Raw genomic sequence first — 12,877 nt, 5'->3', positions numbered from 1 at the left:
AGTTCGTAGGTGTTCAGAATGGTTTGATCCCTATTCAGCTGAATTCCTGAGACCAGACGAAATCTAGGTCTCCTACTCCTCCGCCATCTTGCTCCGCCAGCTACACCAACTTTTTAAAATGGCAAAAATACAATAAAGTTAAGTGTTACAAAATATTTCAGAAAAAGTGCATAGTCTAATAAAATACAAGGACTGAAAAATATCTTGCTAGAATGAGGTCAGTTTGGAAAAGTTATTACCAAAGCCAAATATTTTTATTTCATATAAACTATACTCAAAAACAGCTTTATAAGACTAATTTCTGGCTAAAAGCATCAAAGGATTTGTGAGTCAAGAAAAAAAATCGTAATTGACAAGGATAGACAAAGAAGAAGCAAAGAAGCTGCCTATACCCCAAAGTATATTACTGCACTGATATATAGCTCTTAATGTCAGAATATGGCAATTATGGAATTAATCAATACTAAAGTCATTTTCAAATGAAAAACAAAACAAAACGAAATAAGCCTGATGCAACCTGACCAAAAACATGTCAAAGTACAATTTCAAGATTATTTTACAAAACATCTACATTTACACAACAGGATCCAGACAGCAGTTTCAGAAAAAAAAAAGGTCTTTGAATTTATCCTTGACATGCTATAAATGACTAAGTTACACTTTTTAAAGAAGTATTTAATAATTTTATGTATTAAGTTTATTCATTTATTCAATACATGTTTTTAAATATGTTTTTCTTTCTCTTGAGTAAGAAAACGAATGTGCACATAAGATTCAGAGAGAAATCATAGGCACAGAGGTAACCTACAGAAATGTATGGGGCTGGGAGGGCCAGCAATCATGTAAACCTCACTCAGTTATGATGCTTTCCAAGGATGAGTCAGGCTTACGGCCATTTTACAAAGATTTTATTTATTAATATTTATTAATATTTATTTATTTATTTATTTATTTATTTATAGAGGAAGAAGGGGAGGAGGGAGAGAGGCAGGGGGAGAGGAAGAGAGAGAATCTTAAGCAGGCTCCGTGCTCAGTGCAGAGCCCAACGTGAGGCTTGATCTCACAATCCTGAGATCATGACCTGAGGTGAAATCAGGAGTCAGACTCTTAACTGACTGTGCCTCCCAGATGCCTCCATTTTACAAAGATTTTAAAGAAAAATTTCTTTTTTTTTAAAGATTTTATTTATTCATGAGAGACAGAGAGAGAGAGAGGCAGAGGGAGAAGCAGGCTCCCAAGGAGCAGGGAGCCCGATGCGGGACTTGATCCCAGGACTCCAGGATCATGACCTGAGCTGAAGATAGATGCTTAAGCATCTGAGCCACCCAGGCACCCAAGAAAAATTTCTTTTTGAAGTCAGATTTTTTAATGCTTTCATTCTTATTCAAAATCAGTGCAGCTCTTAGTCTGCAGCAGCAGGAGTTACAAACCAAATTCTGGTAGCTACAGTACTAAGTATCATATCATGCCTACAAGTCATTATGAAAAGAAAAATGAAAGAATGCCTTTCCCTCCAGATAAAAAAAAATTTAATAAAACAATGAGGAAAAATAGCACTAAATCTAAAACGATTTTCAAAAGAATATTATGAAATAAGTGGCTTGAAGTTAAAATACAAGGTTTTAAATTTTATTTCTTTGATTTTGCTTATGCATTTTTTCTCTTATCCTGCAAATCTTGGTTTCTAATGTCATTAACATGATTGCTTATGTTGTATTCAATTCAATATTATTAGTAACAATATGGTAACTAATACAGTTTACTTTTTCTTTCATTTTTTTGTTTATTTTACAGTTTTTCTTTATGTTATATTCTACTGGGCATATATAGTGAAATTACTCTGTTTTAAAGTAACTTGAAATAGTTTTCTGTGGTTAAGCCACTAATCTATTTACACAGTCATGTTCCATTTGCTTCATTTTGGCTTCATTTATTTAGAAATAGCTTTGTGTTTTATTTCTATTTAGTTTTGTTTTATGACGTTACACAACATTTATGTAACCCCAAAGTCAAATTACAAAACAATAAAGATACTTAAGAGAGAAAGTCTAACTCCCAATTATCCCTCCTACACTTTAGATAATAATTTTGTTAATTTTTGGTTTATCTCTACATTTAAAAATATAAGCACACATGTGAATGTACATAAATATGTATCTACCTACCTATTTACCTCCCTTCTTTCTTAAATAAAAGGTAATAACCAATTAACTTTTTTTTTCCACCTTTTTTTTTTTTTTTTTGCTTAACAAGAGCTCCTGGATATCCTTCCAAAGTAGTATATAGAGATCTTCCCAATGCTTTTATATAGCTGTTCATTACATACCATACTTCATTCAACCATTTTTTTGTTCCAGGAATTCCTCAATTCTTCTGCAGATGCTGATGGTATTCTTTCTTAACATATTATCTTATATAATACATACATAGAGAGAGAGACAGAGGGAGAGAGACAGAGAGGAAAGTATGATAAGAGGCATGGAGGACATCTGGAAATTTCAACATCTGCCTAAAAGGCATTTTATTATAAGAAAACATAGAAAGATAAAAAAAAGAAAATAGTCAAAGTTAAAAGAGAAAGAAATTCCCAGAGCTGAAGAAAGACTCACATTGTCAAACTGTAAAGGATCAGAGTGTATCAAACCTGGTAAATGAAAAAAAGACCCATATTTGGAGGCAAACTGTTTAAATGTCAAAACTTTAAAGAAAAAGCCAAACCTTAAAGTCAAATAAAAAAATAATATTGTCTGTAAAAGAATAAAAATAGTTTGAAATTGTATTTTTGTGGATAAAATTTACTTGTAAACTTTTGCAGTTGTTAGGTTACTACTCAGTTAAAATCACTTTTATATATTTAGTTTCTGTTTGCATTTCCTCTCTGTGAACAGGTTTTCCTTTTGGTGACTTTTTAAATGCACTTTATAGGGTGCCTGGGTGGCTCAGTCTTTAAGCATCTGCCTTCAGCTCAGGTCATGATCCCAGGGTCCTGGGATAGAGTCCCACATCGGGCTCCCTGCTCAGTGGGAAGCCTGCTTCTCCCTCTCCCACTCCCCCTGCTTGTGTTCCCTCTCTCACTGTGTCTCTCTCTGTCAAATAAATAAATAAAATCTTTAAAAAAATAAAAAATAAATGCACTTTATGATTTTCTCATCAATTTATTGGAATTCTTTATATATGAGGAAAAATTGCTAAGGTTTTCTGTTGTTGCAAATATATCCCTAGTTTGTTCTGCACTTTTAAATTGTATGATATCTAAAATTTAAGTTGTATATTTATCTTTTTTTTTTTAAAGATTTTATTTATTTGACAGAGAGAAACATAGCGAAAGCAGGAACACAAGCAGGGGGAATGGGAGAGAGAGAAGCAGACTTCCTGCGGAGCAGGGAGCCTGATGTGGGACTCGATCCCAGGACCCTGGGATCATGACCTGAGCTGAAGACAGACGCTTAACGACTGAGCCACCCAGGCGCCCTGTATATTTATCTTTAAAAAAACACTGAGGGGCACCTGGGTGGCTGTCGGTTGGGCATCCAATTCTTTTATTCAATTCAAGTCATGATCTCAGGGTTGTGGAATTGAGCCCCGCATCAGGCTCTGTGCTGGGTGTGGAGCCTGCTAAAGATTATCTCTCTCCCTCTCCTTCTGCCCCATCCATCCCCATCCCAACTCACACTCACTCTTTCTCTCTTTCTCTAAAATAAATACATAAATAAATAATAAATAAAAAAATAAATAATAAAAATTTAAAAAACACTTTTTTATTTTTTCTATTATTTTTGTTTAGATAAAATGTTTTCATCTAGAGACCAAATACTCATTTTTTTATTTTTATTTTAAATTTCTTATGCTTTCTGTTTTTTTAATTCAGTTTTTAAATTAATTTTCAATTTATTTTGGTGTACAGAGAATTTACTTTTCACAAACAGCCAATTTTCTCACTGAATTTAATAAACACTCCAGTCATCTTTGGTTTATGGTATTTCCTTTATGGTATATTAATTTCATAAAAACATGCATACAGTAACATCTATTTCTAAGCTCTCTATTCTGACCCATTAATCTATTTTTATACCAATTGTTTAAATTATAGTAGCTCTATAATACAATGCAATTTCTAATATCTTATAGGACAAGGCTATAAATATCTCATATTATAATGAAAACGTGTTAAAAACATATTGTCAAATGGTACTTCTAGACCTCAGTGGTCTTAAGAGGAGATTTCTATCTTAGTAACAGGCCTCTGAAACCCACTTGACTAAGATGTTTATTATCACAATGGTCACGGTAGTTAAGCCACTATTATAAAAGGATGAAAACAAAAGTGGCCTTTACGTTCCAGGATGTGTGATTATATCTGGTGGAGGACTATGCAAGATATAACAAGTGGTCAATGCCCTTCACACACACTCTAATGGGATTTTCTTTTAAAAGTGTTCTTTTGTGCTTCTACTCAGAAACATTGACCTCGAACTCAGTTGTCACTTCTCTGGTTTGTTCCTCTTGGAAATGAAGCTCTCACTTTAGTTTCGGGTCCATATGCCTATGCACAGACTGCTGGTAAAACCGTGGCATTCTGCCTCCAGACCCTGAAAGGTCAACGTGAAACATCAGAGCTCACATCTGCAAGGGCAGAGGGAAGGCTGCTGCACATTTGTCATGTAACTCCGATTTTCCTGGAAACATGACATGGCATTGGGATGAATGAGCTATTGATATGACCTGGATGAATTTCAAATAACGAGCCTGAGTGAAAGAAGCTAGACCCCCTCCCCCCCCAAAAAAGTACATGCTGGAGGATTCTTTTTATATAAAATTCTAAGAAATGCAAATGAATTTACAGTGACAGAACACAGATTAATGGTTCCCTGGCAGGAGTGGGAGCTCAGAGAGAGAATCCAGAGGGAGGAATTACAAAGGGACACAAGAAATTTTTTCAGTGATGGATATGTTTATTATTTTGACTGTGAAATTGCACACTTTAAATGGGTACAGTTTATTGGACGTTAGTGTCTGTGTAAATGTGTGTGTGTGTTTACAGTTGCAGAAAACCAGGCAAGTAGTAGGGAAGAGGTAGAGAATAGAAAAAGAAAGATATAACAGAGTACTGGGGAGGAGATAAGACAAAGGACTCTCCAAATGATTCAGTCGCAGCTATAATATAGCCCAGAATGGGGATCTAAACTGGTTGGACTGTGCTTTGCAAAACTTAATGTATACATAAATCCCCTGCAGATTTCTTAACATGCAGAGTGTGATTCAATAGGACTTGAACTGGGGCCTGAGACTCTGCATTTCTCCCTAACTCCCAGGTAACACTGATGCCACTGGTCTTTCAATGATTCTTTTGAATAGCAAAGGACTAGAGAATTGTGGTGCATATCAGAATCATTGGAGAGCTTTAAATAAATAATAAATAAATAAATAAATAAATAAATAAAATTAAAAAGAGAAAACAAACAAACACTTGATACCTGTATCTTGGCCCCAGACCCCAGAAACTCTTATTTAATCAATCTAGAGTTCAGTCCAGGTGGAATCAGAAGTTTTTAAATCTACCCAGATGCTTCTAATGTGCAGCCAAGGTTGACGCTACTCCAAAAAGAGTGATAAAAGTCTTACCATGGAATGAGGAGGAAATAACACTGCAAAGGTAACAGGGAGTGTCCCTGTTCCAAACATGCAAATTTACCTGAGTGTGATTTATACCTGTATGGTCCTGCCTTTGTTGGTGATACTTTTGCTGCTTTCATACCTGGCCTGAGAATAAGTTTCAGGCTAATTACTAAGCAGGCAGATGGGGAGTGTGGCCTTCCTGAGATTATAGCCACAGGGAAGAAAAGTCCTCACAGTGGAGGAAGCTGATTCGGGAGACTGATCGGACACATACTTACCAACATATCCGCAAGGATTGTTCATTGATAGGTGACGACACCCAGCCTGCCTCCTGTCCATGATGCGCCACACACCAGGCAGGACAGACCATGCTGCATTCTTCTAATTCATCCCAGACTTGACTTTAAAAATCATTTCAGTTCAGCTAGTTTTCTATTAATGTTAATAGCTTGGAAATTATTTTGTGATCTGTGTTACAGATTTGTATCTGCATCACAGAATTCTGATTCTGAAACTACTGATGTCCCAGAATCCAAAAATGTTTAATGAGACATGTCAATTTAATTGTGCTACTTGGAACTTAAAAAGCCAGAGTTTGTCAGCATTTTGCTGACAAATGTCATCCTTTACATGCTGATCTTGGCTACCGATTAGGTTCACCATTGCTGAAATTACATATCAGGAAATGAGCTCTCTTTAGTGAAACAAAAGACATTTTTTTTCATTTAATTAATTAAAGTGCAGCTTAGGACCAGAACAGACTTTCGAGTATATGAAAACAGTCTGGTTTGGTAATGGTCATTATGTTTAAATTCTGACACAGAGGATGCTGTATACCTGGATGATGATAAAGAAAGAGAAGAGTATGTCCTGAATGACATCGGGGTTATTTTTTATGGAGACTTCAATGACATCAAGAGTAGAAGCTGGAGTTATGGTCAGGTAAGCCATTTAATATTTGCCATTGTTAAGGACATTTTTCCTTAATATTTTTTTTGTCACATGTATCACTACAAGGTGCCATATGTCGATATTAGACATGCACAATTTCCTGCTTTTCAGAATCTGAGACTCCAAGACAGACAGCCCAGGAGTAGAGACTTAGAAAGGCAACTACATAATTTATCCACTGAAAGCACATATCTTTGGGTATTACAAGGTTACAGAGATCAGAGATTCTATGGATAACATGGCATTCTAGTGAGAAATGCTTGGCATCCAGTGCAGTGAAATCTCATTAGCTCAGACATTGTTTTTCAACATGGAATGGACTGAAATTTTCCCTTTCTTATAAGGAAAAATGTTTTGATAATACTGCAAAGGACACTACAAGGTGTGTGGTCAACTCAGAAATCACCTTTTTTGTTAGTATAAGATACTAGAAAATTAGAAATGAGAATTAGAAAAGAATGTCACCATTTCATCAGAGGAGGTCCCACTAGACTTTTACCTTGAGACATTTTATCAACTGCAATCTTACAACACACTGTCTGGGTATAAAATAGCAAACGGTATTCCATTTAAGATATTCAATAATTCAAACTATTTCAGTTTGATATCTCTAACAATAGAACAAGTGACTGATATTTCTACCAAATTCCCATAAGAAGGCATGTCCTATGGTTCAGCAAAGACCCTTCATTAGTAACATGAGAAAAGATGAGTGTGTCATTTCTCAGAGAGTTTGGCTGAGATGATTGGAATTGTGCACCATTGTTCTGGGTATACGGGAGGGTAGATTTCATGGAACCTGGCTTCACCAGGTCACATGATACTTTCTTGGTTTCTGATACCTTCTTTTGACTTCCATGTGAGCTTTCCCTGCATCCCTTACCCCTGCTCCAGCCTGGCCATTGGGATCAATGTCATCACTAGTTCTTGTCTTGTCTGCCTGACTTTATGACCCACTTCTTCACCCGGACTCCTGAGAATTGTGTGCCCAGTGCTGAGACTTGCGCACCTGCACTTCTGATGCCCTGCCAAGCTAATCATCTGTGTGCTCTTTTCCTGTTTTTGGATCCCCACCTGGTTCCTTGGTTACAAGCCCTCCCTTCCTGAGTGACATACAACCCACGATATTGCCTATTGTCTAGTGCCTTAATTCCTAATGTTTAGGTGTGATTCTATTTATATCCCCAAAGTGACATTATGTAGAGATCAATAAGGAAAAAAAAGTCACCAAGGTGGGTAACAGGGAAGAGTTGGAAAGAGTCCCAAGCATGATCAGGGTATTCCTCAGCCAGCATGCTGAGTAGCCTTTGGGTAGACACCCTTGAGCACAGCCACCATCTGTCTCTGTTGTCATTCAGAGTCCATTAATTTGGGTCTTTCAGTCCAAACAACCAGCCAAGCCAGTAGTTTGCAATGGTGCAGGGAAACGACTAGTTCTGTGACTATTTCTTTATCTCTCCAGTTCATTACTTCATGTCCCACAGGCTGAGAAATGATGCTTAATAAGAACCAGAACAATGAGTTCTTTACATATCTGAAGAACGAGCACCCTTACTTTACAGCATGCATCCTATCAGTTTAGGGTTCCCAGAAAGTTGGTATTTTAACTAGATTTAAAAAAGAACTACACAGTAATTAGCCATTAAGATTGTGGTTTCTGTCACAAGTACTTAGATGGATATGCAAAGTGTTTGTATTCAGGGAAATCTCTTGTTCAGTGAGGTGCAGTATAGGTGAAATTTCTCCATTTTGCCATTTGATTACCATTTGCCCGTGTTCCTTTCTTTAAAAAAAAATTTCTGGTGTTGCATGGGGCCAGTAGTTCTTTCTAAGGAAATTGAACTGTAAACAATCTCCCATGCTGCTCTCTGTAAGAGATCTTGAAACATCTTTAAGAACAGAGAGATCCTGCAATGGAACTGACTTCCAGGCTGTTCCCTTTATAATGTAATCTTTCTCTAGGCCTTCCTGTCCTCTTTCTGACCCTGCAGTCTACCTTGTTTTAAAAGAGGAGAAACCTTGGACAAGCATTCATGACACAAGGTGTTCTACTGTTACCAGCGCGAGGTGTACAGGCCTGAAATACCTCCCTGTGATACACCTGAGAGCCATTTATTTTTGAAATGCACAAGCATTCGTGTTACTTTTGAGGTCTCAAGACTTTGGCCTGAGTTTGGTACATCGTTTATTCCTTTGCCTTGGGCATGAGAGCCTACATGTTGGAGAAATCTAAATTAATTTATACAATTTTCTGAAGAACTTCAAGTCAGTTCATGATCCTTGAGTACAGCAGCTCTCCAGTAGTTCTGTTTATGTTTTTAGCTTGCTTTTTAAGTTTTATTCCATCTTACTGAAAAACAAAAGAGGATGTCTTCTTCCTTCTACTTTAACATTTCATACTAAAGATTATGGGTGATTACTATATAGGAAACACATATCCTAAACATTAGGTTGTGCTTTCATTTTGTTTTTGGCAGAGAATATTGGGCTTGCAGAGTGGACATTAAGTAGTTTCTCTTTTATTTTTTTCATCTTTTTCATTTTATTTTTTATTTTTTCCCAAATAGTTTGAGGATGGCATCCTTGACGCTTGCCTGTATGTGATGGACAAAGCACAAATGGACCTTTCTGGTAGAGCGAATCCCATCAAAGTCAGCCGTGTTGGGTCTGCAATGGTAAGCAACTACTGATTACTTATGTTGATTACACATGTCATTTGCCTCATTATAGATGCCAGTTCATTAAGAGCTGTTGAAATGATGACTTAAACTTTTATTTGTAAGAGTCTTGAATTCCCTGAACTTGTCAAGTGTTATAAAACAAAATCTTATCTCAGTGCTGTATGTTTCTTTAGCTTCAGACAAATGGTGATAGATGACATGATACTATAGACCACTTATTCTCAGAATCTCTTGCCTAGGGACTAAGGAGTGACCATGACAAAATGTCAATGACTATAATCTATCAATCAAACAAACATCAAGAAGCACCAGAAAAAGAGGGGAAAAAAGGAGCAAGACACAGCTTTTCTCCATTTTCACACCCATGTAAAAATAAAGAAATAAATGACTCTAAATCCTAGCTTCTATTGTAATGATACCTCACCATAGGGCTTTCTAGTTTATGAAAGTTAGTTTAGCCTATAGTTTGTAGTTAATTCTTCACATTAACTGCATCAGATAAGTAGGGCAGATATTATGCATGCCATTTTACAAGTTAGGAAACAGAGTGATAACAGTCTGTCAGTGACAAAGCCTCAGCTAGAACCCAGGTCTGCAGACTCCCAATCTAGACATTTCCTGCCTCCCATGTGGCTCTCTGTAGAAGATCCTGAAACATCTTCAAGAATGCAGAGATCCTGCAATGGAACAGCTTCTAGGAAAAGAGACAGAATTATCATGAATAAGAAGGCTGGGGGTCAGGTGGCGAATTGGATTAAATGAGATGCCCAGGTCCTGTGCAGTCCTGGACTGTCCTGATAAATACAGCACATAGATCCTGCCTTTGGTGCATTAAAGCATACCAAATCCAGTTTGTGAGCAGAATATTCTTGAAGAAACATTAAGCGAGGTGTTATTTCCTACAATCAAAGACTGAGCAAAAAAAAAATCTATCTTATCAATTTCCTTAAGTTTTCTAAAAAACAAATCCTCTCTTTGGAAGAATTTTGTCTTTGAGTTTGGTTTGAGTTTAATAAAATCAGTATTGTTCATGTAAACATATTAGAATGAGAGTGATGTGAAATATAATTTCTGGTTAGCTTTTAAGAAGAAGGGCTGTTTTTTATTAGTACCTAAGCTACATGTAAATTTAGAAGATCACGGGCATAAAAAGAAGGCAAAGCCAATCTCTCAAGGCGGTTTTGTTTTCTATTGTTAGTTCACATTGCATAATGAAAAGACGGCAAATTCTAAAGAACTTAGGAATTTCTTTATAATAACTATTTATAACAATATATATTAGACCTGTAGGTGATCACTGCTATTCCTGTTTCCCAGACAAGAGTCCCATTTTTCTTTTCCTTGGAAGTTACCATTGTAGGTTTGCAGTGAGAAGGAAGCAACACTTCTCAGTGGTTGAATATGAACTAATGCCTTCTTGCATTCTGGAATGGCATGCTCACCAGCCTAAGCTTACTCACACATTGTGCATATTTTTACTAATCTAAAAATCACTGCCTAACACAAGCCAATGCAAGAGGGAAGTAAATATGAAGCAGCTAACCCAATACTTTCTGTAGTGGCATCTGGCCAAGTGGAAGCCGTGGAATCTTGTGTTAAACACACAATCCTAATGCAAATTTCCTTGAGTGTTATTAGTCACAAAAAACCTATGGAGTTCTAATTTTGAAAATCCATAACCCAATTATAAGATTTAGAACTCGACAGAACCCATGAGGAGGGGTGGGGAGGAATGGTTTGGTTTGGGTTGGCTTTATTTTTGAAGGGAGAGGTCTTGGGCAATAGGAGACAGAGGCCCTACCCTGGGCTGTTTTTTTGTTTTGTTTTGTTTTTGTTTCAAGTTTTTATTTAAATTTTAGTTAGTTAACATATAGTGTAATATTGATTTCAGGAGTAGAATTTAGTGATTCGTTACTTACATATAACACCTGGTGCTCATCACATCAAGTGCCCTCCTTAATACCCATCACCATTTAGCCCATCCCCCTCCTACCTCCTCTCCATCAACCCTCAGTTTGTTTCTCTATAGTTAAGAGTCTGTTATGGTTTGCCTCCCTCTCTTTTTTCCCCCTTTCCCTATGTTCATCTGTTTTGTTTCTTAAATTCCACATGAGTTAAATCATATGGTATTTGTCTTTCTCTGACTTATTTCCCTTAGCATAATACACTCTAGCTCCATCCACATCATTGCAAATGGCAAGATTTCATTCTTTTAGATGGCTGAGTCTATATATATACATATATAGACAATATTATACATATATATATAAATATATACAATATTTCATTGTATATATACCACATCTTCTTTATCCATTCATCAGTCAATGAACGTTTGGGCTCTTTCCATAATTTGGTTATTGTTGACAATGTTGCTGTAAACATCTGGGTACATGTGTCCTTTCGAATCAGTGTTTTTGTATCCTTTGCATAAATACCTAGTAGTACAATTGCTGGATCATAAGGTAGCTCTATTTTTAACCTTTTGAGGAACCTCTATACTGTTTTCCACAGTAGCTGCACCAGTTTGCATTCCCACCAACAGTTTGAGAGTGTTCCTCTTTCTCCACATCCTCACCAACATCTGTTGTTTCCTGTATTGTTAATTTTAGGCATTCTGACAGGTATGAGATGATATCTCATTGTAGTTTTGATTTGTATTTCCCTGATGATGAGTGATGTTGAGCATCTTTTCATGTGTCTATTAGCCATCTGAATGTCTTCTTTGGAAAAATGTCTGTTCATGTCTTCTGCCCATTTCTTAACTAGATTATTTTGGGGGGTGTTGAGTTTGATAAGTTCTTTATAGATTTGGATACTAGCCCTTTATCAGATATGTTGTTTTCAAATATCTTCTCCCATCCTGAAGGTTTTCTTTTAATTTTGTTGTTTCACCCGGGGTTGTTTTGGATGATATTTCTGTTTCTACTCCCACCATTGTTTACATCCACAAAATATATGTTTGATAGTTTTCAAAACCCTTTCATATCCATTTTCTCCTTTAATTCTTAGAAGAGCTCTATAAACCTTTTCAAAATCTATTCAGTTATAATGATTTTAGAAATTGAAATATTGAACCTCTGAAAAATCAATAAAAAACATGACACTTAAAAAAAAAAAAGTCAACTGTTTTCTGGTCATTTAGGCAGTTCCTTTCCTGTTCACAGATTCTGGATATCTATCCTGAAATTGAGTGAAGTTAAACAGAGACTGAAAGAAAAACAAAACAAAGATCCCCCTCAAATTTCTCAAAAATTTGCCTTAAAATATGAGAAGATGTATTTAGAAAGCCCAAAAAGAAAATGTTCTAAAGTTGCATGAGTCTGGCCAAAATGGTGACCCTGAGGCAGAGGAGCCTGTGCCTGGTTTCTCAGGGGGCTGGCCTCGTCGGCGGGAAGAACAGAGGCTGCTGCAGGGTGTTTTAGGAATTCTTCTTATGTATCTCCTCAGGCTGGTCACCAAGGCTAGAAATTCCTTTCACAGGATACCAGTACTGGAACAACCAGACATGGTGACATGCAAATTCTCTGGGAGGGGCAATACATTGACTTCAGTTCAATTTCCTGGGGATCAGCTCCCACCACAAAGGAGTGGGAATGAGCAGCCTGAAGAGGACCCAGTAGGGACAA

The 12,877-nt window shown here is 36.6% G+C and overlaps 1 protein-coding gene across 1 annotated transcript in view; it reads left to right on the top strand.

Annotated features, from left to right (window-relative positions):
- Positions 1-12,877, top strand: part of F13A1 (coagulation factor XIII A chain) — a 149,851-nt gene that overhangs the window by 48,644 nt on the left and 88,330 nt on the right. Inside the window, exons 4-5 of the mRNA XM_025890867.2 lie at positions 6,440-6,558; positions 9,135-9,242. Coding sequence (XP_025746652.2) covers positions 6,440-6,558; positions 9,135-9,242 — 227 coding nt within the window. The remainder of the gene's footprint in view (positions 1-6,439; positions 6,559-9,134; positions 9,243-12,877) is intronic.

This window comes from Callorhinus ursinus, unplaced genomic scaffold (assembly GCF_003265705.2).
Source record: "Callorhinus ursinus isolate GAN/ISIS: 27379988/994484 unplaced genomic scaffold, GSC_fseal_2.0 scaffold26, whole genome shotgun sequence".
NCBI classification, from domain to species: Eukaryota; Metazoa; Chordata; class Mammalia; order Carnivora; family Otariidae; genus Callorhinus; species Callorhinus ursinus.
The sequence above is the reverse complement of the archived record's forward strand: the minus strand, read 5'-3'. Positions and strand labels throughout refer to the sequence as shown.